The 27,165-nt window shown below is 41.1% G+C and overlaps 1 protein-coding gene across 2 annotated transcripts in view; it reads left to right on the top strand.

Annotated features, from left to right (window-relative positions):
• The first annotated feature begins 1,526 nt into the window (after positions 1-1,526).
• LOC146639381 (transcription initiation factor TFIID subunit 4) overlaps positions 1,527-27,165 on the top strand; it is a 107,898-nt gene continuing 82,259 nt past the window's right edge. Inside the window, exons 1-7 of one of the 2 annotated variants that reach the window (XM_085362611.1) lie at positions 1,527-2,946; positions 4,341-4,513; positions 20,892-21,044; positions 22,200-22,352; positions 23,091-23,213; positions 23,755-23,844; positions 24,896-25,105. In XM_085362611.1, the coding sequence (XP_085218737.1) occupies positions 1,533-2,946; positions 4,341-4,513; positions 20,892-21,044; positions 22,200-22,352; positions 23,091-23,213; positions 23,755-23,844; positions 24,896-25,105 (2,316 nt within the window). In that variant the 5' untranslated portion in view covers positions 1,527-1,532. The remainder of the gene's footprint in view (positions 2,947-4,340; positions 4,514-20,891; positions 21,045-22,199; positions 22,353-23,090; positions 23,214-23,754; positions 23,845-24,895; positions 25,106-27,165) is intronic. The other variant, XM_085362539.1, reaches the window with a different exon arrangement.

The following is a 27,165-nucleotide window of genomic DNA, read 5'->3' as shown; positions in this document are numbered from 1 at the left end:
TAGGCTAACTCAAACTAAATACTAATTGTGAAAACATTTTTACTTAACCACAAATAAACAAATAAACAAAAATCTAGATATCTTAAAATAATCAGAATAAATAAAAAACAAAAAACAAAAATAAAGTAAAAAAACACCCCCCCCCCCCCCCCCCCCCCAAAAAAAAGGAAATGTCTTTAGCTTTAGCGTTTGATATTATGCCAATAAAACTGAAACTAGTTATTCCCTGGCCAAACAAATTCATAGTAATGTCGTGGTGATGTAATGTTGCAGTGTTGTGATTTATATTAAAAAATAATGCTTTCAGTTAAATTGAAGTTATTTAACGTTACTTATTGGGTGTTTTGTCTTGTTTTGGCAGAACATAAACTGTAGCTATAACTGTACAAAATGTACAAACATTTCAAAAAATTATAAGAAAAAAAAAACTCCATAATTATTGCTTATAATATTATTATTTTAGTATTTAACTTTAAATATTACTGTACTTTTTACTAAAATTACTGTACTGTACTTAATATAATATACAACTTATTACAATCTTTCAATCTACAACAATCAAATACAGCTACCATATATATAAATATTTTTAAATTTTTATGGTCATTGTTGTTGTTATTTTAACTACTATAACAAAAATATTCCCAATTATTCCTGATTCTTTTCTCATAATGTCATTTCATTTCAACCCTGCACTGCCTTGCTATGTTGAGCCACTTTAAAGAATAATTTAATAATTTATTTATTATCATATTTATTATTAATATTTATTATCATATTTTAAGAAATTCTAATCTTATTATTGTATGTTGGATTAAAGACATTTTAATTTAATTTAATACTTCATATTTTTATTTAGTCATATTTTACCCAATTGTATTTATTTTTTATTTCATATTAGTTATTGCCAAATTTCTTTTTATTTGATCTAAGATACAATCCTAATGATTTAGGCTATTATTTTACAGATTGTGTTAACTTCATTTTTAACGGCTGTAAAAAAGTAATTTACTAACTGTTTGGATAATAAATGATATATTTCCCATCTTACCTTTTGCAAAGGTAAAAGAAAAGATGCACAGAAAAGGGAAAAACAATACCAAAATCAGACCTAATAATTATATAACTTCTGTGTAACTGCTTTGTTTCAGATCTGTTTTATTTATTCATTAACTTAGTAGCTTTATGTACATTATAACTGTCTTATATCGTTTTAAAATAATCTTTGCTTTCTTCCTGAACCTTTTTCTTATTTATATATCATTTTCTTTAAATATGGTCAAAGCTCCTCATATTCTACTTTGGGATGGCGGTGTAACTGCACGGTACTTAGTATGATTACTAATTAATACTCCGTGAAGGTAACACATAATAAATAGGATACAATAACCACAGACTTACGGCTACACCTAGGACGCCCCTTCCTCCATTTATACCCCCCTTATTTGATGACGTCAGCTCCATTCCCACAATGCCTAGTAACACGCAGGCGCATTGTAAAAAAAATAGAAGACGGCTATCTGTGATCAGAGATGGCGGGCGCCTCCGACCCCCTGGAAGATATGCTCTTTTCGGAGGTGGATGAAAAAGCTGTGAGCGACCTAGTGGGCTCATTGGAGTCACAGCTTGCTGGACAAAGCAACCCGGCTGGTAAAGCAGACGAAAACGGAGGCGCTGGCTCTGTGGCCCCCGCTAACCATCACTTAGGAAAAACGCTACCAGCTCCAGTGAGCACCACAACACTAGAACAACAACAACAACAAGGACGCCGTAATAAAACTGAGATGCGCCAGGAGATCAACTCTAAAGACGTTAGCCCGGATAAGACTGTCACATCTCCTTCACCGGGCTGCAGCCCTTCTTTTGGCGAGCCTTCCACCACTTCGGGTGACTGTGTGAGCGCCACTAGCAGCGGCTCGCAATCACATGGAGCATCCATCACAACACTGACTGCATCTGGTGTGTCAACTTTGGCATCTCTGCCGCCAGCCAGCATCAGCACCACCACATCCAGCCAGGGCTCTAAGGTTACCGTGGGCACAGGTGAGACGTCGACGGGAGCAACCCCGCCGAGAAAACGCATAACGACGCCGCGGAGGAGCGCTTCGGCGCGGATAAAGAGTTTGAACGGCGCAGCTGTAACAACGCGGAGGAACAGCAACACAGCGGTGGTCGACAGCGTTAGCCAAGTGGATACGAGTGCAAGTACACCAAACTCTGGACGACCCGTCACAACCTCTATTAACACTTCGACGTTCACCTTATCCAACGCGAGCCTGCCTGTGGGTCAGTCGGCTATTGCTCTCGACAGGGGGACTCCTACTATTGCTTTGCATAGACTCCCGAGTCATATTGTTGCCAGTATAGCCCAGAACGGCAACGGGACCAGTGTTTCGGCCTTGGTCCAGCAGGGTGCTCGTATAGGACCCGTTACCTCTTTAGCTTCCCCGGGGAACCAAACCAAAATGGTCACAGACACTGGGGCTTCCAAAACAGACGATTGTCAGTCCAAAATTGTAATGTTAACCCAGTCTAGCGTTGTCAACTCTGTAGTAAATACTGTTTCCACTTCCTCTCCTCCTCTTCCTCCTCCTCCTCCTCCTTCTACTTCTTCATCTATTGTCACACCAACAACTACTACAGCTGCAGCAACAACAACAATAACAATAACTCAGCCTCTGAACTCCATCACACCTGCTGCGTGTGTTACAGGGATGGCAACTAGTTCAGTATGTGGAGCTGGTCAGACCACATCGGTGACCACCACTATTACTATGGTTAGGCCAACAGCTCCCTCCCCAACACCTGCTGTGGCCACATCTGCACAGTCACAACCCCGTCCTGGACTTACAGCCCCACAAAGGATTGTAACCCCCCAACTGATTGTCAGACCGCCTCAGCAGCAGACCACCATTCAGCTGCCCCCTGGGTTTACCATCCCACAAGGTAAGGTTAGCAGGAGGGCTAACAACCAAGCCAGAGAATCCTGGTTGTGGTTGTTAAAAGGGCTCGGTGTGTGTTGGACTCTCCCATAATAGAAGATTGTGTGTGACATCCTCCGGATTTTCCCTGGCTCAAAATAGGCCTTTGGGCATGAATAATCTACATATATGTATGGCAAGGAGTGTTGTACCTTACATAACAGAAGTTTGTGGATTTCCATGTTATTTCTGATCATTTGCTAAATAAATCTGTGTTTTATGTTTGACTAAATGTTTAAGTAAAATATTTTCATTACAGTCCTGGTGATTTTCATTTACACAAAGGTCAAAGTCAAAATTTTTTGGAAACAGGAAAAACCCTGATTTTCTTGTTTGGTTTGTTTGTTTGTAATTGGAAAAAAGATAAAACCGGGGTGAAAAAGACAGAAATCAAAGTATTTATACAGATAGATGCAATAAGCACAAACACCTTGTGTGTGTGTGTGGTAAACCTAGAGCAAAAAACATCAATTTAAATGTTTATTTATGCAGGATAATAATAGTACACTGAAGATGAGTAGAATCACAAAAGACCTCTAAGGAAACTTTGAGAGGCACAGAGAAATGCTTTGGGCAGCTCTAGTGTGCAGACAGTGGCCACTGATGCTTTGAGACTGCAATATGTTGTCAAAAAATATTTGAGTAGATATTGTTTTTTTTATGTAGCTAACTTTTGTTATTACAACAACAATTCAGTAGTCCAGGATTCCAGTAGTTCAAATTATAGCTTACCCAATAGATGAGCCATATTTATATCCCTAATTTAGCTGTTATATTTTAAACAGTGTAAATTCAATAGAAGCTCATATTCTGTACTTGTAAAGGGGCAGGTAATAACAGAGGAAAGTGGTCATAATGGTTTTTGTGCTGCACTGCTTGAATGAGTCATCTGACCTCAGAAATAATAGCTCAGTTACATTTTCAAGAGCATGATCAGAACATGCTGTTAACCTTACTATTGACCTCATGTCCTTTTCTCTTTATGGAAATTCTGCAAAGATAAACAAATGTGTAATAAAATATTTTATCACGGCCAGGTGTGGGGTTATAATAACTGCAGTCCTGGTCCTTTAAAACGAAGGGAGAGTTTGTGTAATTCGCTCATGATCAGAGCCTGAAGCAAATACTTCAGTCTTTGATTATAATATGTGCACTACTGTAACATCTTACAAAGTCTAGATCCTGTCATGAAATATTACTTTTGTAAAATTGCAGTGTTTTATAAGGTTGTAGTGCAGTGATATACCTGCAGTATAACATGTGAAATATACAGTATTTTTTTTAGTGGCTGCTTTAGCTGTTCTTCTGCGGTATTTATGTTGTGGTGTTCTCTAATTTATGTTTCCTGCTCTTCCTTAGGTATGGTGTTGGTACGCACAGAGTTAGGACAGCTGGTGATGGTTCCCCAGCAGGCTTTGGCTCAAGCTCAAGCACAAGCACAAGCTCAAGCCCAAGCCCAGGCCCAGAACAACATTTCTCCACGACCTGCTACCCCCACCACAGGGACATCCTTCAGAGTAACCTCTCCACAGGTGAGACCACAGAACCCACATGATAGCTGGTAGCTGTAGACTCTCACTGCTGCAACCAACGGCACACAGTGTTGCTGTTCAAATGAGACAAAAGGAAGGAGAAAGACAGAAAAATCAGAAAGATTATTATACTCATTTGCAACTCTACTAGTGTAGCGTTGCATTGGTTTAACAGTTTAAAATTATCCATGTTGTTAAACTAGACCTTTACGCTGGCCCTTGTTCAGTTGTTTGAAACAAGCCATTAGTTTTGCTTCTTCAAGCCAACCTTCTGATTGGCTGCCTCTTGCAAACAGATGGTTTGGTTTGAACTGCGAATAGGTGGGGCCAACTTCCCATTTGATGCAATTTGTGATTCTGGGAATTTGGCAGCTATCTTGAATCTTGAATGAGCAGACACCCATAACTTTAAATTCACTAGTTAGTGGGACATTAAAAATGCATGCACTAATTAAATCCAATACAAAGCTCTTCGAAAGTTTAGTAAATCTTCTCCAAAATAAGGTTAAGAATTAAGTTTTCCTGTCAGATTGTATTCCTAGTACTCAACATTACAGCTTCATTACTGGCTCAGTCCAGAGAGCTGATGTGAAAAAAGCATCTCTACGTATCCCACCAGAGCACTGAACAAATGGCATGCCTATCAATGTGAAGGATATAGTAAGCCAAGAGAAAGTAAAACATACATGCACCTACATTTTTCCTATGATAACATTTGCCACAGCACACCTGCTGTGACTGCCTACCATTTACATGGATAAGTGCAAAAACAACTAGTTAAAGTTTCCTTTTCTGGGTGCTGATCTGCTCTTAAGTTGTGTATGCACTGGAAATGAGTTGCTTGTCAAGCATCGCTTTAAAACTGCCTGCTGGTCACTCGCAGATATTCCAGGCTGTAGTGTGGATCCTCTAATGTATTTAGAATCAGAATCAGAATCAGAAAGGGTTTTATTGCCAAATGTTGAGCAGGTTTACAACATTAGGAAATTGCTGGGGTACTTAGTGCAAAACATACTGTCAGACAACGCTTAAATAAACATAAAAATAAAAATTAAAAGTGCTAAGTAGATAGATATATACATGAGTGCAGGTGGTGATCAGTGCCAAACATGGAATGATGCAGTGAACACAGCGTAGGGTCATGTGTAAGTGGTGGGAACAGTCATACGGTTATTGTTCATGTGTCCAACAGCAGAGGGGAAGAAACTGTTCTTATGGCGAGAGGTTCTGGTGCGAATGGACCGGAGCCTCCTGCCTGAGGGGAGCAGGTCAAACAGACTGTGTCCAGGGTGAGAAGGGTCAGCTGTGATCCGAGCTGCACGCCCCAGTGTCCTGGAGGTGTACAGGTCCTGCAGAGATGGGAGTCTGCAGCCAATCACTTTCTCAGCAGAGCGCACAACACGCTGCAGTCTCTGTTTGTCCCTGATAGTGGCTCCAGCGTACCACACGGTGATGGAGGAGGTGCGGATGGACTCGATGATTGCAGTGTAGAATTGCGTCATCGTCCGTGTTGGCAGGTTGAATTTCTTCAGCTGCCTCAGGAAGTACATCCTCTGCTGGGCTTTCTTTATTTTTTTTGACACTTTTTATTTGTTTAGGAACATTTTTATGCAACAAGATAAAAGAAAAAAGAAAAAACAGAAACAGTATGAGGTCATGGGAAGATAACATACACCTGTACATACATCTGCACATCCACACATACATACGTCAACAAGTCTGCATTGCTAATTCTATGCATCAAAGGGTGCTGCCACAAGCTGTAAAGTCCAGCCATTTTCTCCACCGTCTCCTTCCCAAATCTCCCTGCAGTCGCAGAGTGAAAGTCATACATTCCATCAATTTGACGTCTTCCACTATAGAGGTAAAAAGTGTTACAGTGGGAGGATCTCTACAGAGCCAGCGTTTTGTTATGGCCTTCTTCGCAGAAGCCAAGAGAACTTTCAGAAGGTAAACATCATCTGCAACTAAATCGTCTGTAAAATATCCCAGATACAATGAGGTAAATGTACAAGACACGTGGAATCCCAACACCTCTGTAATTATCTTTATAACTTCCGTCCAGAAGGGTCGTATGAGTGGGCAGGACCAGAATATATGACCGTAATCAGCCATGACTTCCCCACAATTCCTCCAGCAAAACGCAGGTGTAGCACTGAATTTAGACTTCTGTTTAGGCGTTATGAAATAGCGTATAATGTTCTTCCAGCAGAAGTCCCGCCACATGTTGGAGTTAGTCGTGGTAAACTGTGTCTCCCAGATCCGTGCCCACCCATCTTCTGTAATCACAATGTCCATTTCTTTTTCCCATTTCTGCTTTATGTAAATCGTTGAGTGCCCTTTGAGCTTAATCAGACATTTATACAGTTTACTTATCAAGGCTCTGTTACTCCCAGAGTCATAAGCATCAATGAAAATATTAACAATCGAGAAGTCTCCACGGACACAGCTCTTCAGTCTTTTGCCAATATAGTCACGGAGTTGCAAGTATCGAAAAAAGTCTTGTTTCCTGAGATCGTAAGTCTTGCATAGGGTATCAAAAGCCATAATTTTAGATTTTACAATAACCAAACACCCAGCAATGATTCCATGCCACACCCATTGTTTAAATCTACTATCGTGGGAAGCAGGTAGAAAATCAGGGTCATACGCTGGCCACCTCAGAAGTTTTATCTCTTCCTGGAGTTGCGCCTGCTTGACCACTCCCCTCCATATTTTTAATGTAAAAGTGACCCAGTGGCTGGGCGTCAAGGTATCGTCCAAATCAGAAGCCGCGTGACCAAGTCTAGACTGGATTGGCGTGTCTGAGAGAGACATCTCAATAGTCTTCCACCTCGCACAAAAAGATGGATTACACCAACACACCAAGGACCTCAGCTGAGCAGATAAGTAGTAATTCCTTAATGAAGGTAGAGCCAAGCCCCCTTTGTCTTTCGGCAACTGCAAAGTAGAGAACTTCACCCGTGGTCTTTTGTTAAGCCAAATGAATCTCGAAATCTGCTTATTCCATTCCCTGAATTGCTTCTCTGGAATTTGAATAGGTAAAGCAAGAAAAAGATAGAGTAGTTTGGGGAGAATATTCATTTTAATTATCTGTATCCTGTTGCCAAGGTCGAGAGGGAGCAAGGCCCAAATGTTGAGATCGCTATATATTTCTCTATTAATACGACTGTAATTAATATCGTACAGTTGTGTCAGATCTCTAGGCAGAAACACTCCCAAATATTTGATAGCAGTTGCCTCCCAATTAAACTTGAATTTTGCCAGTAGTGTCTGGTCCGGAGAAAAATTAAATGACAGAACTTGAGTTTTTTTGACATTAAGGACATACCCTGAATACAGGCCATATGTTTCCAACATCCCCATTAATACTGGTATACCTGAGCTGGGATCCATGATTGTCACCAAGACATCATCTGCATATAAACACACCTTGTACTCGTCCCCTCCTATTACAATCCCTTTCAACGATGTTTCCTGACGTATAGCCTGGGCTAGAGGTTCGATAAACAAGTTGAAGAGGTAGGGGCTTGCTGGACACCCCTGTCTACATCCTCGTTCTAAAAAAATAGTATCGGAGAGGCTACCGTTAATTTTTATTCTGGCAGTAGGGAGAGAATAAAGAGCTTGGAAACATCTTATAAACTCGCTACAGAAACCAAATCTTTTCATCACTAGGAAGAGGAAGTCCCAATTCACTGAATCATATGCTTTTTCAGCATCTAAGCTAAGAATAATTGAGCTTTTTTTCTTATTATTAATGTGTTCGATGATGTGTAAAGCTCGTCTAATATTATCGTGGGTTTGTCTATTTTTCAAGAAACCCGTTTGGTCTTCATCAATCAAAGAAGGCATTACAGCATCCATTCTTCGCACCAAAATAGTTGTGTATAGTTTATAGTCTAAGTTCAGGACACTTATAGGCCTATAAGATTTGCAGTTTAGTCTATCCTGTCCCCCCTTTGGCAAAACCGATATGAAGGCCTCCTTCCAAGAGGGAGGTACCAGACCTCCTTTCAAAATGTAGTTAAAACTAGTTTCCAACAGGGGAAGAAGGCTTTCCCTCATGGTTTTGTACCATTCGGCAGGGAGCCCGTCGGTACCTGGTGATTTATTGGATTTAAGGCTGGAGATAGCTTTAATTATTTCTTCCCGAGATATTAAGGACGTTAACTTACTATTTGCTTCTCGACCAATCGTAGGCAGGTCTAAGGAATTCAAAAAGTCAGTCATCTTATTTACATCACCCTGAGTAGATTGACTATATAAGGATTTGTAATACTTTTCAAACGCTTTTTGAATTTTATCCAGGTCAGTTACAACATTGTTACCAACCGGGTCTCTAATCTTATAAATATTATTTTCAGCTTGCTGTTTTCTAATCCGCCACGCCAACTGCTTCGCCGCCTTAGGCCCCGCCTCATAATACCTCTGTTTCATGAACCTTATGTTTTTCTCTACTTCTTCGCTCAATATCTTATCTATCTCCTGCTTAATCTGTCTGATCTGGTGGGTTACTGTAGTATTTTTATCCTTTAGACCTGACTGTTCCAAGGCCATTAATCTATTCTGCAGTTGTAACAATTCTTGTGACTTTTTCTTTTTAATCATGGTCGACCACGCAATTATTTTACCTCTGAGGACAGCTTTGGCTGCATCCCATACAATACTGTGATTTGTCTCTCCATTATCATTGTCCTGCAGGTACAAGTTAAGATCGGCTGTCATTTGTTTCACAAAAGCGGGGTCATTTAACATACCGGTATTTAGTCTCCACAAAGTTGTCTTCCGTGTCCCGTCCAAATGTAACGTTATATAAAGTCCACTGTGGTCAGAGACATCTCTTGGACCTATTCTGCAATCTTTTATCCTGTGTAAATCCCTATTAAACATAAAACAGTAATCTATCCTCGAATACACTGAGTGTCGAGCAGAGTAAAAAGTGAATCCTGACGCTGACCCATGGATAGATCGCCACACGTCAATAAGCCCTAATTCCGTTAACATTCCTTTAACCCGTTTCCCTCCAGACGTGCTTTTCCTGTCCCTATTATTTGAGTCTAATCTGGGATTTAACAGTAAATTAAAATCTCCTGCACAAATAAGAGTTCCCACCGTTTCCTTAGAGATCAAATCAAATATCTTCTTAAAGAAGCTTGCGTTGCTTCCTGGGGGTGCATAGACATTTAATAGTGTGACCGTCTTATTCTCTATTCTACCTTTTACTAAAACAAACCGACCTTCCTTATCACTTATAGTAGATATATGTTCAAATTTTATTTTATTTGAGATAAGGATAGCTACTCCTCGTTTTTTCCCGGCCCTATACGATGAATAAAATGTATGTCTGAAACCCATCTTTTTTAATTTCTCATGTTCTGCATTATCTAGATGAGTTTCTTGCCAATATGCCAAGTCTACTGTCTCCTTTTTCAATTTGGCAATTAATTTGCTTCTTTTAATAGGGCTATTCAGGCCATTTACATTTAGTGACAGCATTTTATAGAAATTATAAGCCATCAAGTGGATATGTGGAATACAACATAATCAACCCAGACCTCAGAACATCACAACCAGAACTCACTGAACAGCAAACACACAAAACATTAACAGGAGCTTCCAATACAAAGGATATAACAGTATCCTTTGACATTGAGGGGACTGGCCACAGGGTGGGGCCCCTCATCCGACAAGAGGGGAGTGACCGACAAAAAAGCCAAAAAAGGGCAAAAAATAAACGAAACAGTCTCTTATCGCTACTAGACATAACGTGGTGGTTCTCTAACCATGTCCGTAGGCACCAACCTAAAGAAATATGAATTCTGAAGGATACGAAAGTCAGTGTTCCTGCGGTTAGATTATCAAAACTCTACCGCCAGCTATCTCACCGTTGTCCCGCCATCAGCTGTTCACTCGTCTGCTGACACTTTTGCTTGCTCCCTCCGGAATGCTTGGAGTTTTTCCCGCACGTGCTGCTGGAAGCCGCCCCCGCAGTGTGCTGTCTGCGTTTCCCAAGGAAGTAGCTGCTTTATCGTGTCCTCTGTCATCCTGTTGGTTTGGTTCCCCAAGGTGATCTTACCCACGGCTATTCCCCGCTTTCTTAAATCCTCGGCAGCTTGGCTCGCGGTATTATATAGGACATTGCCTGACGCATAAAACACTCGCATCTTACTTAGTGGTGTCTGGAAACGGATCCCGTTGTCCTTCAAAGCCTTCTTAACTGGGATATATTCCCGTCTCCTTTTCTGCACTTCCAGAGAGTAGTCATGATCGAAATACACCCGTTTGTTTTGGATATGTACCCCTTTGTTCCACGCCGTGCGGAGAATCTCTTCTTTAACAGAGAACCGGAGGAAGCGCACTATTATTGAGCGTGGTGGGGCGTTCGGGGGTGGTTTCGGTCCCAACGCGCGGTGTGCGCGCTCAATGCCGAGAGCACGGTCCGGGCCGAAATCTTCGCCTAGGTGTTCTTTGATCAGATTTTCAACAAAGGTAGTCACCGACGAGCCCTCCGAGTTTTCCGGTACGCCGTAGATCCGGATGTTCTTGCGTCTAGCGCGGCCCTCCATATCGGACACCTTTTCCTGAAGCGCCCGTTGATTTTCCAACAGCTGCACAAGTGTATCCCTAACACCAATGTCCCAGCGTTCCGAGTCAGCCTGCTGGGCTTTCTTTATGACGGAGGTGATGGTGGGCTCCCACTTCAGGTCCTGGGTGATGGTGGTACCCAGGAAGCGGAATGAGTCCACAGTGGTGATGAGGGTGTCAGTCAGGATGATGGGGGGGAGTGGAGCTGTGTGCTTCCTGAAGTCCACAATAATCTCCACTGTCTTCTGGGCATTCAGCACCAGGTTGTTGTGGCTGCACCAGGACACCAAACGTTCAACCTCCCTCCTGTAGGCAGACTCATCCCCGTCCAAGATGAGTCCACCGTTCGAGATGAGTTACTAGTAGGTCATATGTTAATCAACTGTGTTTTTCACTCTCATTAGTAATCTCTTCAGTTCCTTGCATCAAAGTTTATTGCGCGTCCACCCACTTCGCACTTGCAATTGTAGTTATTTTCTCTGTAGTCTGAAGTCGTAAATGTTATTCAGTTTCTTTGTCTCTGGTCACTAAGTCACCATAAATCACTTACAGTGTGTGGAACAGCTGTCCTCTTGGGTAAGGAGGACAGAGGTGGACCAGCCACCAACTTTAGCAATTGAGTGTTCTTCAGACGATTTCTAATCAGGATTCTTCTCATCAGGTTGTTGTTTGTTTTGTTTTTTTACCTGAGCCATAGTGCAGAGACTTTATAATGTATGTATGTATTTATTTATTTATTTCCATTGTCACTCATAAGGAAACACTTCTCTGTTTCTTCTTTTTTGGTATCCATTTGTTGAACTTCATCCACTTTTTGGCTTGCAGCTAGCAGCACTCAGTTTAGAGTCATTCTTATTCAGAAACCTACACAAGTGGTGAAATCTAAACTTGCTGACACACATTATGGGTAGAGCACGCAGGAGGTAGGAACCTGTAGAAAACTACGCGTGTTAGTTACACAAGGGCTCATTCTGATATTACTCTGACTTTCTACTAGGAAGCTGGCAGGTTAAAGTCCATTTAATGTCTGATCTGACATGTCTAGACATTTGCGCTCTCACACTGATAAAATGAAAAGGTGAGGTTTTAGCCTTGGGGAATCACTTTTACTATCCCGACTTCAGTGGGAGCTCATTCATCTCTGTGGAGCCAGAACAGAGAAGAGTCGTAAATGACCCTGTGGTTTTCTTGAGTGATGGGATGACCCAAGGGATATTTGACCGTGACTTGGAGGTAGGAAGGAGCTGCCCTGTTCTTGGCATGTAGATAAGCAGGAGAATTTTGAATGACTGGAAGCCAGACAGGTGTACATGGAAGGAGAACTGTGCAGGAATACAAGTACTAGGCAGACATCAGCTACTTGGACTAATGGTAGTGGCCTTATGGCACAAATGTTGTCTCCAGCATTTTTACTAGTCTGGGGTAATTTTCGCATAAGAATTTTGGACAATTTAGAAAGTGTCCGGGTGTTTTCATCAGTTATTTTGTCTTGATGTCCATTTCACATGCACTGCTTGAAATACTCTGTGGTTTAGGTGTAGGAACTATCTGGATGGAGTGCACAGGAGGCAGCACATATAGTGTCCACTTGATAGGTCTATTAGGTAATTGTTTTCTTTTTGTTTGTTTGTTTGTTTGTTTAATTTAAGGGCGATCGTGGCTCAAGAGTTGGCCGTTCGTCTTGTAATCAGAAGGTTGCCGGTTCGAGCCCCGGCTCGGACAGTCTCGGTCGTTGTGTCCTTGGGCAAGACACTTCATCCGTTGCCTACTGGTGGTGGTCAGAGGGCCCGGTGGCGCCAGTGTCCGGCAGCCTCGCCTCTGTCAGTGCGCCCCAGGGCAGCTGTGGCTACAATGTAGCTTGCCATCACTAGTGTGTGGATATGGGTGGATGACTGAATGTGTAAAGCGCTTTGGGGTCCTTAGGAACTAGTAAAGTGCTATACAAATACAGGCTATTTAATTTCGGAACTGACAGGTTTAAGACTACATTTGATACCTGCCTACTCGCGTGGAACTCGGTTGCCTACTCTTCCTAGAAGAGTTCAGTCCCTGCGTGAAAAGAGGAGATACCTCAGAAGCCTCACTGTTGAGGATAGAATGCAAGATGGCCATCTTTTATTGCAGTATTTGCTGCAAATGCTATTTTGTTGTTCAGGGTCACTCGTAGCTTCCTCGCCAGCTGAGCGAACACCATCATCATAATGGTAACGTGCCAGCGAGGGATTCATTCCCCGTGGGAACAGAAGGTCAGTCTTCTTGAGGTTGAACTTTAGGCGATTTCACATCCACTCTTACATGTCAGTTGGAGTTTCAGATTGGCGGCTAGCAAGGATGTCTGAGTGTCAACCACATGATAGAAACCAGAAGCGTATAACAGAACTAAGTGTCTTTGTGTAGAGGAAGAAGAGGGGCCTACAATTCTCTGGATGGAGAATTGTAGGTCTAATATTTTCAGGCTGTCCTTCAGTCTGTAATGGACTGCCATGCAAACAGCGAGTCTCCAACGCAAGGAGAGTCATGTCAAGTGAGCAGCCTATATTTGCAAATAAATAATAAACCCAAATTCATTTAGGTATCATTACTTGGAATTGTAAAGGTCTTTCTATTTCTAGCAATGGTTGGTTTGCATTTTCTCCTTGTATCTTTTATGCTAAAAAGACATGAATGTATGAGTTACGACTCTTAATAATCTTAAAAAAAAGACCCGAAAACAGCCGACTCCTAGCTACTGTGCTGTGACTGCTCGCTGCTCCTGAAACGTTAGGATGGAGCTCAGCGATATATCACATCACATAAAGCAGCGAAAGCATCTGAATGCAGATGTGCATTTTGCTTTTGGGTAAATAATTCTGCAACCTTCAGAAAAAGTTAGATGGGATTTATTTTTTTTAATAAACAAGTAAATAACCTGCGTAGTAAAAGGTGTCCAGATGTTGTTCATCTATCAATGAATGTCAGATAAATGATTGAAATGGAATCGTATGTTTTCAGTGAGACAAACAGAAAAACAAATTGATTGCAGACATATAGTAGAATTAAAAAAAACCTCTAAATGAATATCAGATGAAACAGAAAGGCCTGATGGTAAGAGTGATAGAGAGTTTGTATAATTTTTTTTTAGCAGCGTATAGAAAGAAAAGGAGATGTTTCACTTTAAAGCATATTTAAAATGCCATAATAATAGAATTCAACAGATGTGTATCTTTACTGTACCTCTAAAACCTGCTGATATTCCACTCTGTGCAAACTCAGCTTACACCAGTGCCATGCATATGATTTACTAAGATTACAAAAACATCGAACTCCAATCCTCATGGGCACATTTCAGGTTTCTTTCTCTCCAGCTCTGCATAATTTCCGTCAATGTTAATGCCACAGGTGGTGACCTTTGTAAAAGAATAATCTGACTGATGAGATTTGAAAAACTGTGATCTAATTATACGTGTGTTCACACAGTCGATGTTGGGTGGGCACCTCCTCATTAAATGAACACTTTATTAGTTGTAGACCCTAATTGGGGTGTGATTAATGCGTTAAACTGTGTAATTATAACAAAAGAATATCCTTGATTTTTTTAATCTATAGATTAAACTGAGATTAATAGGTGAATTAATGTCTCAAGGCTTTTTAATGACTCCATGGGGTCCTCTCATCAAAATTTAACGAGCTCCTGAATCATTAATTGGAATTTGCTTATTATCACCTGTGGATCCATCATTCATTTGATAACTTGAGCTTGTGCTGGTGGCTGTACACCTTTGGAGCTTAATTGCTTTTAATAATGAGGTTACTTGATAGTTGGTCCCCCACAGTTCTCTTTAAATCAAGTGGGACAGCTGAAATGGGCTGGTGACAGCAGAGCACTAATAGAGCTGAAATGTGTGCACAGCTTAATATTTGAGCGTGTTAATGTCTCTGGGCTAGTTTTTCTGTTATTGATCTCAGAATGCAAAACACTACCTCTGCAATGTGAGATGGTGTGTTTTATCGTAGGCCATTTTGGGTGAATATTGTTCCCAAACTATTATTACTATTATTACTAATAACTATTATTCCCATTCCCAAACTACACCCCAAATCTGTTAATATTCAGATATGCGGAGCTGGAACCAGTAAAATCTCGATTATTATGAAAAACCTGCAATCAGTTGTCTAACTGGTTAAATTAGTAGTTGCTTCAGCACTTGTATTGGTTTAAATACACAGGTTTTGTCTGCGTGTAAAAAACAAAACAAAAATGTTGGCACACCACAGAGGATTTGGCCTTACTCTAAAGAAAAGTCAGCATGACTGGGATATTTTTACCAGTTTTTTAAGAAGGAAATACACTCTTCATCTTTTTTTTTCAAATAATAGGAATATGCATAGACCAGTTATGTAGGGTGAAACCAGCTTATAACTCTAACTATATGTAGACTAGTCATGCTTACCTGCATAGTTATTCCCTCGAGACCTGTTTTTAACCAGGAAAAAAATCCTGGTACACACTCAGTGCTACTTACAAATTGCTAGTACTGGGCTTTTTAGAGAGTTTGGTCCATTTGGTCATTTGTCAGCTGCACATCCATGATTGGAATCTCCAGTGCTACTACATCCCAAAGGAGCAGTACTGCATTGAGATCTAGTGACTGTGATTGTGATTGAATACAGTGAACTCATTGTCATCTTCAAGGAACCAGCTTGACATAATCTTGCTAGAAGCAACTTTCAGAAGAAGGGTGCGCTGTATTCATAAAGGGATGGACCTGTGAGCAGCAATACTCAGGTAGGCTATGGAGCTCAACGTGTGCTGAAAGAAATCCTGAAGGCAGAAGGGTGTTGAGCCCCGTACTTGGAATTTGTGCTGTTAAGTGTATATCAGTTTTTTTTCCTGGTTAAAACATAACTTTAAGCGATAACTACACTGGTTTACATATAGTTAAATTAATATTTTTCATCTTAATTATCTGAAATTTATGCCTGTTAAGTGATAACTCAAAATATTTTGGCCATTCCCATCTGATCTCTGGGCATTTTCACCAAGAGAACTGCCTCTCTGAATATTTTCTTTTTCACACCATTCGGTGTATACTCTAGAGATGGTTAGTGCGGGAAATTCCCAGAGGATCAGCAGTTTCTCAAATATTCAGACCAACCTGTCTGGCACCAACAACCATGCCACGTTCAAAGTCACTTAAATCACCTTTCATCCTCATTCTGATGCTCGGTTTGAACTTGAGGAGAATATTTTCTATGCATGCCTAAATGTTTATTGCCATGTGATTGGCTGGTTATGATTGGTTCATATCTGTTAATTTGCTAAATCTCAAAGGTTTAAATCTAATATAGCTAGTTGTTGTCTTCCCCCCCCCCCAGGCTTTCAAGGTTGCACTTTTCATTATAACCCTAACTGCAAAGACAAAAGATTAGCACTAGAGGGCAGCATTTCATTGCCTATTTTAACTTGACGTGTCTTTTACTCTGAATTTTGATGACTGTTTGTAGTGTTTGCTGATCACGTTGGGCTATGGTAAGATATCCATTCATGCTACCTTATATGATTTCTCTCAGTTTTACAACTTTATATGAAATTAAAATAGAGACTGAAGAGAGTTTCACTGCTCTTACATAAGGTGCAAGAAGAACTGATGTTGAATTTAAGCCTATAATGTTATATACATATAATGCAAAGTATCGTTGTAAACTTTAGTGTTCAGGTGTTTAGTGTTATTGTGCTCTATAGTGGGTAGTATTACATTTTCAGGTAGGACTGAACTGAGAGACATAATGTGATATATTTCAAACCTAAGTCTAACCTCAGGTGCTCTGTTACTTTCATAGTGTAAAAAACTGTAAACTGTGAATCAGAGTCAGTGTCACACAGAGCATGGTCAGACATTCATCTCCTTAAACGTCATGAACAGAATTCTGCATTAGCTGCACAACAATCCTCTCTGCTCATAGTCAGCCAACCTATATCCACCCTGATACGAACCCTTTTCAAAAGAAAGTCGCAGATTGTCATCGCCTCTCACAGTTGATGACAAATTAGTGGGCTGCGGCGTTGCCATCTCGACAGGAAAAGCAGTAGCAGGGAAATGAAAGGGAATGGTGTTTATTCCCAGAGCTCAACCCCTCTGTCGGCCTGTCACTCTTCCCATGACCCTAAGGGGAGAAACGGAAGGCATCCTGAGCTTCCTTCCTTCCATACCTGTTAAATCATTCATCATCCAACTGCCTGATTATTTTAAAAAGCTAACAAGGCTTTGGTTCTCAAGTGCGTTTGTGTGCGTGTGTCTGTCTGAGGGAGAGAGAGTGAGCGAGAAAGTGGCATAGCTAGCGGTGGGATGCACCCTGTGGCTCTTAGCATCACCCTCCTTACCCCCATCGCCTCATCTCTCATACACTCACTTCCTCCAACTCTTCAGTGTAACATTCATTTGGATCCTACTAAACTTTTAGTGGAGGCAAACCCCCTCCTCCTTCTTTCTTATCCCACTTCTTCTCCTCTGCACTGTAGTCTTTGTTTCTTTTCTTCTGTCTGTGACAAGTGCAGTTAATCGTGTGCACGAATTTGTGTCTGTTAGCGTGCTTTGGTCTGTCTGTGAATGGAAGGCTGAGTGCCAGAGGTCAGGGTTGAGGCCCTCCTGGGTTGTTTTGACTAATAGACAGGGTAGCAGGGAAGCAGCCAGGAAGTGTTTATGAACGTTTGTCTGTGTGGTGTGTGTGAGTAAGAGATGAACCTCTTTGGCTTTGTGGCACTTGGCACTGTCCTCCTCATTCGTTCTTCTGCTTTTCATATGTTAGCAAACAATCTTAGGTTACGACACATTTCAGCACTAGCATGAATCCTTTTATAAATGCTGCATTTGTCAAGTTCCATTCATTCTTCCAGTCTTCATTCAATTGCGCATACCGTATTTCGATATGTCACTGTGCTTTGAACCTATTCCACAGATTTTGCAGCCTAACCTGAATTTATACTTCATGCTAGTATGTAGTATGTTCATGCTACTGTGCATCTGATTTATTCAGGTTTTTCAGCCTTTTAATAATCTGTGTGCCCGTAGTTTGCATTTTTATGCCTGGGTTAACAACAAAACAAGCTAACATACCTAAGAAATATTTGAGTTGTCTGAGTGCTTTTGGCCCTGCGTAAATATGTGATGAAAATTTTTGTTTATAGTACAAACAGTATGCATGTAAACATCCTCAAATTGCGAGTCAGCAATTTAAGCTCCCAGTTAATGTGTCATTTGAAATCTAATGAGCTAGAGTAATACGGTACTAAAGAGAATCTGCTGAAATATCCCTAAACATAATTTATCTGTATGAGTTGAGTGATTAATTCCTACTTGTGTATTCTGTGTGATCCTTTTGCACTCATTGGTTTTGTCTCTGTTATAGTAAAGTGTGCCTTAATAAATTGCTTGCAGTATTGCCTTACTTTTCTGCAACAACTTACAGTGGAAATTCTAGACTGTATAAAAGCATAATAATAAGAGGAATGTTTTATACAGTCATTGACACTTAATAGTGAAAGGTGAGTTTCAGAAAAGTCATATTCATTTTTCTGTTTAATTATTTGTTGACTAACCCATTTGTGTGTTTGTTAGGTCTTCTATTCATCCATTAATTTGCTCATTAACTCACTCGTAGTGCATATCAAGTTTAATAAAACATTAAAATGCGATGGTCAGGTGTGTTGTACACAAATATCTGTGGTCTTTTAAATGTAGGCAGGTTCAAACTTTAAATCTGATACTGTTAATATACTGTACTTGATGCCCTTTGTTTTTACATATTTTCCTTGGTGCCAACATCAAGGTTAGGTGAGTATTTAGATGCTAATATCTGTATTGGTTAAACAGATAGAGGACCCAAGCTTGAAGGCTTGAAGTGAAGGAAGAAAGGATTTCTCTTTTTTTTTTTTTTCATTGTGGCAATGTTGGTCATCATTCAGCCAAAATTGTCACCTCGCAGAAGAAATTTGGCAATATATATTTCAATTTAATTCAATTTAGTGTTATTTATACAGCACCAAATCACAAGAACAATCACCTCAAGTCACTTTATGTTTTAAGGTAGACCATACAATAATACATACAGAGAAAAACCCAACAATCATATGACCCCCTATGAGCAAGCACTTTGGCGACGGTGGGAAGGAAAAACTCCCTGTTAACAGGAAGAAACCTCCGGCAGAACCAGACTCAGGGAGGGGCAGCAAACTGCCGCGACCGGTTGGGGTGAGAGAAGGAAGACAGGATAAAAGACATGCTGTAGAAGAGAGCCAGAGATTAACAAGTGTGATTCAGTGCAGGGAGGTTTGTCAACACATAGTGAGTGAGAAAGGTGACTGAAGAAATACTCAATGCATCATGGGAATCCTCCAGCAACATACATTCTGCAGCAAGAGTCAGTACTCTTGCTGCAGAATTTTGGATTAACTGAAGGCTTTTCGGGGAGTTTTTAGGACATCCTGATAATAACGAATTACAGTAGTCCATGCTTGAAGTAATAAATGCATGAACTTTACGTGCTATACTGGGGTCTCATCATCAGCCCTGTTTTGTGATTCAAGGCCACATCACCCCCTTGGTTCTCTTTGCCATGTTCGAATCCTGAGCAGTTTTTGTAGTGTGGCGTTATTCTTCCTGGGAGGCCACTGCTGTTGGGGAGTGCCTTTGCAATAATTGGGTGTGCACCAATATTTGGGTTTTTATAACCTCTCTGTCACCATGAGTCTCTGGACTCAGCTTAGGGCTAGGTGATGATCTATATTTTAATTTCATATACGATTTTGCTTTTGGTTTGTGTTATTTGTTGTATTACAGATCAAGAGCACCTCCAGGGTTTCTTTTGTTTTCAGTAGCAGGGCATTTTCAGTCCTCCTTAAAATCTCAGACTCACTCCAAATTTAGTTCTTGAGCTAAGATGATTACATAAATCTTTTTGTACAAAAAGTAACTTTTTAAGGTCTTCTGTAAGTGAACCTGTTGAAGGATCATTAATAGTTACCTGTCTGTTGGTTGTTCAGTTACTCTCCACAGGTCCGTGCAGGTCCCCTGAGCCTCATGTTGCACCTGTTAGCTGACAGCAAGTGATGGTTGTCCTTACGAAACAGCCTCCTTACTGCATGACCTTGTTTGCCTCTACCACATCCACCTATTTTTCACATGTATTTGCTTTTTAAAATTATTTTTATTTTTTTATTATATTCAAAGTTTGAATATTTCTCCTGTAAAAGGACACATTTATTTAGTCAATGGATAACTCAAGGTTTCCCAGCAAAGCATTTCACTGTAATGAAATCATCAGTGTTATTCCCTTTACCTGTCAGTAGTTTCAGTGTCGTCGCTGATTGATGTAGGTCTCCTCTGGAATCAGACCCCAGTAGTACGTCACTGTGAGCCAGCGCCACCTGACCAAAGTGCTTTCTTGAGTTAAATCTTCATGTCGACAACATGCTGCCACCTTCCTTCTTCTTTCCTGCTGTCATGACCTTTTCTCATCTGTCTGCAAGGCACGATACTGCTCTTTTCTTATTCTGTTGCCCTGTCTCTCTCTCCCTCTCTCACACTTTCCCCCGTCTTTTCTCTGGCTGCCATCCTTCCTCCTCACTCTTTTCTTTCACAGCTGAAACTGGCACAGCATCACTGTCGCTGTGTTTCTTCCTTTGTATCTTTTAAGGTGGCTTGTATTCAGTTATCTCTCCTGTTTCTCTTTCGTCACCTACTTCCTCTGATATATTTATTCTGAGTTCTGTCTCTTTTTCCTCTTCCTTTTTCTTCTGTTCTCCTTTTTCCAGCAATCTCCTGTGACCTCTCAGGCCAGCAGGCAATGTCCTTTGACCCCAGCCAAGATGGCACCGTCTCCTTCTCCTACTCCTTCCAGCCCTGCCCTACAGACTTCTTCTTCCTCTTCTTCTTCTTCTTCCTCCTCCTGCCCTGCACTCCGCCCAGTGAGACAACTCCTCCTGACATGTTATTCAGTCCTCTGCCTGGCATTTTTTTCCTTTGCTATACCAGATAACTGCCTAGAAATAGTGCTGACTGAGTCTAAAGTTTACTTGAAGGTTGTGTACAAGCTGATAATTGACTTCTAGTATTTCGGAGGAAATTTTAGTAAAACCCTTTTCTGTATATATTATACCTGATGTAAGCACTAATACTCACTACTATAATTAAAATTTATTTAGTAACAGCAAAAAAATCATGGGGACATTTTTTTTAAGTATATATCAATTATGTAACGAAGTAACAACTTCCTGTTGTTACAGGAAAGAGGATCCTTAGATTATATGGATGTCAGGTCCAGTTAATTGCAAATACCTAGAAGAATTTAAAAGTGATTCCAAAACAAAAAGGGTCTTAGAAGGTCAAACCATTTATTTTCAAAGTGTGCAGACAAAAAAAGGAAAGTATGAGTCCCCTGCATTGATGCCCTAGCTACACATAATGCATAACCTGTACTAAATACTGGCACTTATTGGCAAGGAACTAGAACACAGTATCCTCTGATCCAGATCAAATTCGGATTGTTTTGATTTAACCAAAACTACACTACATAGTCACATCACAAATATAACTGTACACGTAGCCTTGTTACCATCTACAGTATATGTCACTCAAATGATAGGACCTTAATGTGTCCCCTTCATCTGGCTGTATTCACACCTGTATTTAGAGCTGTCCACTTATGACCACGTCACATAAGATGTATTTTATTGCCAAGTGTGAACAGGCCCTGAGAGATTTAAAAGAGGTGATGAGGGCCTTAGAGTGAGAGACTGCTGTTGGCACCTCATGAGCAAAATTGTGTATATGAATTTTATTCAACTGCGCACACATCATTATGGGTAGCCAACATTTGTTACAGATCTTCCAAGTCAGGTGGGTGACGATTTAGAAAAGCTTTGATGTGCTCCTGTGCTTCCCTGCCTCTAGCTTGTCACCTCCTCCCCTTCTTCCTCCTTGTCTGTTAAGAGATATCCACCAAAGTAAGGACACCAGATGTGACAGGAGCGCTGTGGCGCCTGCCTCCTGTTCTCTGTGGCCTTGCTGGGAGCGAGGCGTCACGTCCTGTTTATCTCTCTGTCTCTTCCTTGCTCTTCCAGAAGGGCCCTGTGGCACCGGTCGTGGCTGTGACGGCTCCGCAGCAGACCCCCGTGGTTTTGCCTCCCCAGGCCCCGGCCCAGCCTGCCTCCCAGCCAGTGCAGCCTGCACAGCCGGGAATTGCCACGGCCTCTGGAGCTTCTGTCGCATCCCAGGTCTGTTTCCTTTGCCACACTGCCCTCCTCTCATCCTCCTCCACTACCGCCCACATGCCACCCTAAAGGGTGAGGGCACTGTCACAGCTGCCAGGAGGCTGGCTGTGTCACAAGGTCAGACCCGGACCTACAGCTACACCACGTCACACAGCTGGCCATGGACAAAGAGTCTTGCACATGCTTGCGCTCATACATTCACACTATTGCGTACTGACCCAAGGACATAGAAAGACATAGAAGCACAGATTTACCACGAAGTCACATGTATGCATATTCTCTCTCTCTCTCACACACACACACACACACACACACACACACTCACTCACACACACACACACACACACACACACACACACACACACACACACACACACACCTGTCAACCCAGGTGCTACATTTTAATGTCCTGAATGTAGACTATTCACTGAGTTGTGACAGATACTTTTCAGCCTCTTTTATCAGCCAAGTTAATTCCACTCTTTAAGTTAATATTTAAGGACATGCACCGCAGTTATAGGGCCACTTCCTCTCTGCTTATGTTCTGATCCATTGTTTTACACAGCGACTTTGAGGTTGGGATTTGGTAGTGGTGTCACTGGGGTTTTTTTTTGTTTGTGTGTGTGTGTGTGTGTGTGTGTGTGTGTGTGTGTGTGTGTGTGTGTGTGTGTGTGTGTGTGTGTGTGTGTGTGTGTGTGTGTGTTTTTTATAGAAAATGAATTATTTTGTTGTCTTCAACAGGAAATGCAAGAGAATGTTAAGAAGTGTAAGAATTTCCTGGCCACACTTATCAAGCTGGCATCTCACAATTCTCCGTCCCCCGAGACGTCTAAGAACGTCAAGGCTCTTGTTCAGGACCTTCTGGTGAGCTTCACAAAACGCTGTTCATATCATATAGGAAAAACTAAATAATATCACTTGTTTAGATGGGACAATTTTGGGGCAAGTATTAGATTTACAAAAACTGCTAGGGACCTGCCGTATACCTCTTTTTTTTGTAGGCAAATAATTTTAACACCATGTTTCTCATGTATCTAACTAATTTAATGAAATCATAACATGGTAAGTGTGAGTCCATTGTTTTGGGGGTTTTTTTCCCTTTTTGTTTTGCGGTGTAACATATTTTAAATTTTACATTAAAATTGACACTTTTCTGTGTCGTTGTATTAAATATTTCCTACCTGTAGATGGCAGCATGAAACTCTTTCCGAAAGTCTCTTTTCTGTGTCATGAATTTTCATCTCATACAAAATGTGCACCTTAAGTTGTACCCTGAAGTTTCAGGATGGAATGGTTGATGATTCCTTCTGGTGATGGGCTTTCATCTAACTGTGCTTATACCCTCTGGTGTACTGCATGGCTTCTCTTTTGAAATTTAATATATTCTTTACTCTTAACCTGACAGGATGCCAAAATCGAACCGGAAGAGTTCACCAGCCGACTACAGACAGAGCTCAAGTCATCTCCGCAGCCTTACCTGGTACCCTTTCTCAAGGTGAGGTTCTTGCTAGTTAACTTCTTTTTTTTTAACCTTCTTCCTAAGCTATATCATCCATAAAACTGATTCCTACACTGACTAATGCAATGGCTCATTGAGCTCATCTTCTTTATAAGTCTCTGAAAGTGCCTATCTAACATTGAACCCTACACCTCTGTCATCAAGTAGTCTTGTTAACCTTGGGCCTGTTTATTCAGTTTATAGCACCTGTAGATACTTGAAATTCTCATCCATCCATCCATTTTCTTGTGCTTAACCAATTCTGGGTCCTGGGGTCTACTTGAAATTGACCCCTAAAATTGTTTTCTGAACTGCCCCTTATCTTTCACCTCTACTTATTCCCTAACTTGGCTCCTTAAGCTGCCCCTCATAGATTTTTCTGAAATGATCCCCCTAAAGTAGTTCTTTGCATGGGACCACAGTCAATGTTAGCCTGGTCTGACAGTTGAATGAGACACACACACACACACACACACACACCCTCCCTCTGGCCTGACTTCTGACTGCGGTGACGGTGGCCCCTGCAGCCATTCCAGTAGCCAGCAGGTTTTTTTCAGCCAGCCATGATGAGCATCACATCAAGGCACTCACCCGCCCAACAGGGCCACAAACACATGGTGTCAGGCAATGTTAGGTCATTTACGTCAAAAATCTGCCCTAAAATATTCTCTAGCGAACGACATCAGCTCCTTAGGTCAACTGACAGTGAGTTATCATGCTAATAGTTATGGTAACACTGTATACAGTTTTAAGCATACTGTAGGTTTATTATCCTGAATGCAAATTAAACAATTTCAGCACACAAATAAGCATTTTTTAAATAACAAATAAAAGTCACATGAATCATTGTGCAAACATTCTACAAACATGTGGTCACATGCATCTGCAGATATTTTTTAGCTGTCTATAGCCATATTTTTTTGATAGCATTATGCTAAATTAGCCAGTGACCACAGCGGTAGTTGTTGCAGCTGTGTATGGTGCTTTGTAATGCATGTCTATTTCTCTATATGACTGTAAACTCTGGCTGCCCTCTATCCATCAACAGAAGAGCCTCCCAGCCCTGAGGCTGTCTTTGCTGAATAGTCAGCAGTCTCTGATCCAGCCCCCGCAGCAGGGACTAAAACCAGCACCCTGTGGCACCCCTCCTGCCATCGTCGCTGGGCCAGCTGTCCGTATACGCCACCCTAATAGTGTCAGCACCACTACGGGTGCCAGTGCATTGCCCGCTGGGACGCTCGGACATGCAGCTGCAATGGTATGTATAACGTGGCCCAGTTGGAAGAGTATCCAGTGCAGACACAGTCATCACAATGTTTAAATTGGGAGTTGCTTTTTAAAACTTTTTTGTCCAAACACAAGAGTTTGTTCCCCAACATCACAGTCCAAATGAAACTACATGTGATCTTTGAAGTAAAACATAGCAAATATAAAGATCGATCCTAAAATGTGTAAATGTTCATATGTGTTTCATTTGTTTTTTGTTTTTTTAGCCATGTCCAGGAAATGTGTATGTATGTATGTATGTATGTATGTATGTATGTAAGGTGTCTGATAGAGCAGAAGTTGTACAGTAAATGTGACGCATTTTCCCACAACAGCCCACCATGCATTTAAAAAATGGTAAAATGCAATGAATCCAACCTGCTGGGGGTAGTGTGCTTGTTGATGATGGGTTTTGTTATTTTGGAGCAAGTCACAGTGTGACACCCAACTCACAGATTCACTGAGGACTCATATATTAAAAAAAAAAAAAAAGGGAAAGGGTGACCCAGGCCTACCCATTTTCTGTCTTTAGAAAATATTTATTTTGTCTTATAGGTTGTTTGCGTAATGTGCAAGTGGCTCCACTGACCATAGCAGATGGCAAAGCACAAGTATCCAATTAGAGGTACTCAATTTACAAACTTTGCTGTTACACTGTTAAGTTGCTCAAAATGGGAGGTGAGAAGAAGTACTAATAACAATGTCTGGGTTGGAGAAAGAGCCAGAGAAAGCATATGGAGAAATAAAACAACTTTTTAACAGAAAGGTTTAATTTTAAAAGATGGGAAAGCTAAGCTATGTCTAAGAATAAAATAAAAAATAATAAGGCAACAACAGATTATTCATTGATACCACACTTCTTCACAAGCATGATATCAACTCCCAACACTTATGAAGCTCGATCACCAGGCTGACCAGCTGCTCTCACTGGCTTTTTATACGTGAATGCTGAATGCTGAGTGAAGTCAGCTGTGACACCTGAATTCACCTGAAAGCAGCACAATACACCCACACAACACCACATAGTAGGTCTTTTAAAGCTATGACATAAGGTTTGTCTCTTTATTTGTAGGATTTTGAAAAATTTGTCAGTGAATTTGGAGGATTTTGTTGTCAGACTAAAGTAGTTTTAAACATGAAGGTTCAGTTATTCCACAAAGAAGTCATTTGGAGGCATTACATTAAGCTAGGAATACATATGCCTAACACAGAGGACTGTATTATATGTCTTTGTGAGCTTTCTGAAGGACTATTTAAAGATCCTTCCCCCAGTTTAATGGAAACAGTTTAACACCACCATCTGTCCTACAAATCTGTGATATGATTCTTGGTATGCAGTACAGTCTCTGTGATGGTTAGTCACACCCATATGTTGCAGATTATAAAAGTGTCATGATTATTTGTGTACAGGAGTCAAAGAAGCAGGAGATTCAAAAAACGACAGGAAGTAAACCTACAAAAACATCGAAACGCCACGAAACCTGGGCTGAGCGCACACACTGAGGAAACACAGACACTACAACAAAAGGGCAATGTGAAATTGTTGCCTATTTATACAAACTGACACGCTCTAAGAGCTAATCAGGGGAATAGGGAACAGGTGGGGAACGAGGAACAGCTGAAGACAATTAAGACAGTTAGGAACAAGACCAAGAAGACAAAAGACTACCAAAATAAACCTGGAAGTCACTGACTGACAAAGAGACAAGACTCTAACACACTTGAACTTGACACAGGGGAGACAAGGGGGAAGGCTCGGAGAAACACAAGAGATTATAGAAAAGGTTGAGACCATCTCAACCTTGCCCCTCTAACTTTGTCTCCAAACGCTCAACCTGTGCTGTCCCTCTGATAGACTCATTTCTAATCTTGTCCGTTCTGGTGACTCCTACTGAAAATCTTAACATCCTCTACTCTGCCACCTCCAGCTTGGCCTCCTGTCTGTTTGTCAGTGTCACAAAAAGAGGCCGAGCTTTGCACCTAAAGGTAGAAAAGAATTCAAAGTCCCAACAAAATTCATATTTCAGGGTCAAAGACGCAGTACCATGACAG

This window comes from Diplotaxodon limnothrissa, linkage group LG1, assembly GCF_057381915.1.
Source record: "Diplotaxodon limnothrissa isolate DT_005_m linkage group LG1, D_limnothrissa_male_GT1.1, whole genome shotgun sequence".
NCBI lineage: Eukaryota > Metazoa > Chordata > Actinopteri > Cichliformes > Cichlidae > Diplotaxodon > Diplotaxodon limnothrissa.
Note: the sequence above shows the minus strand (reverse complement) of the source record. Positions and strands in the feature narration are given on the sequence as shown.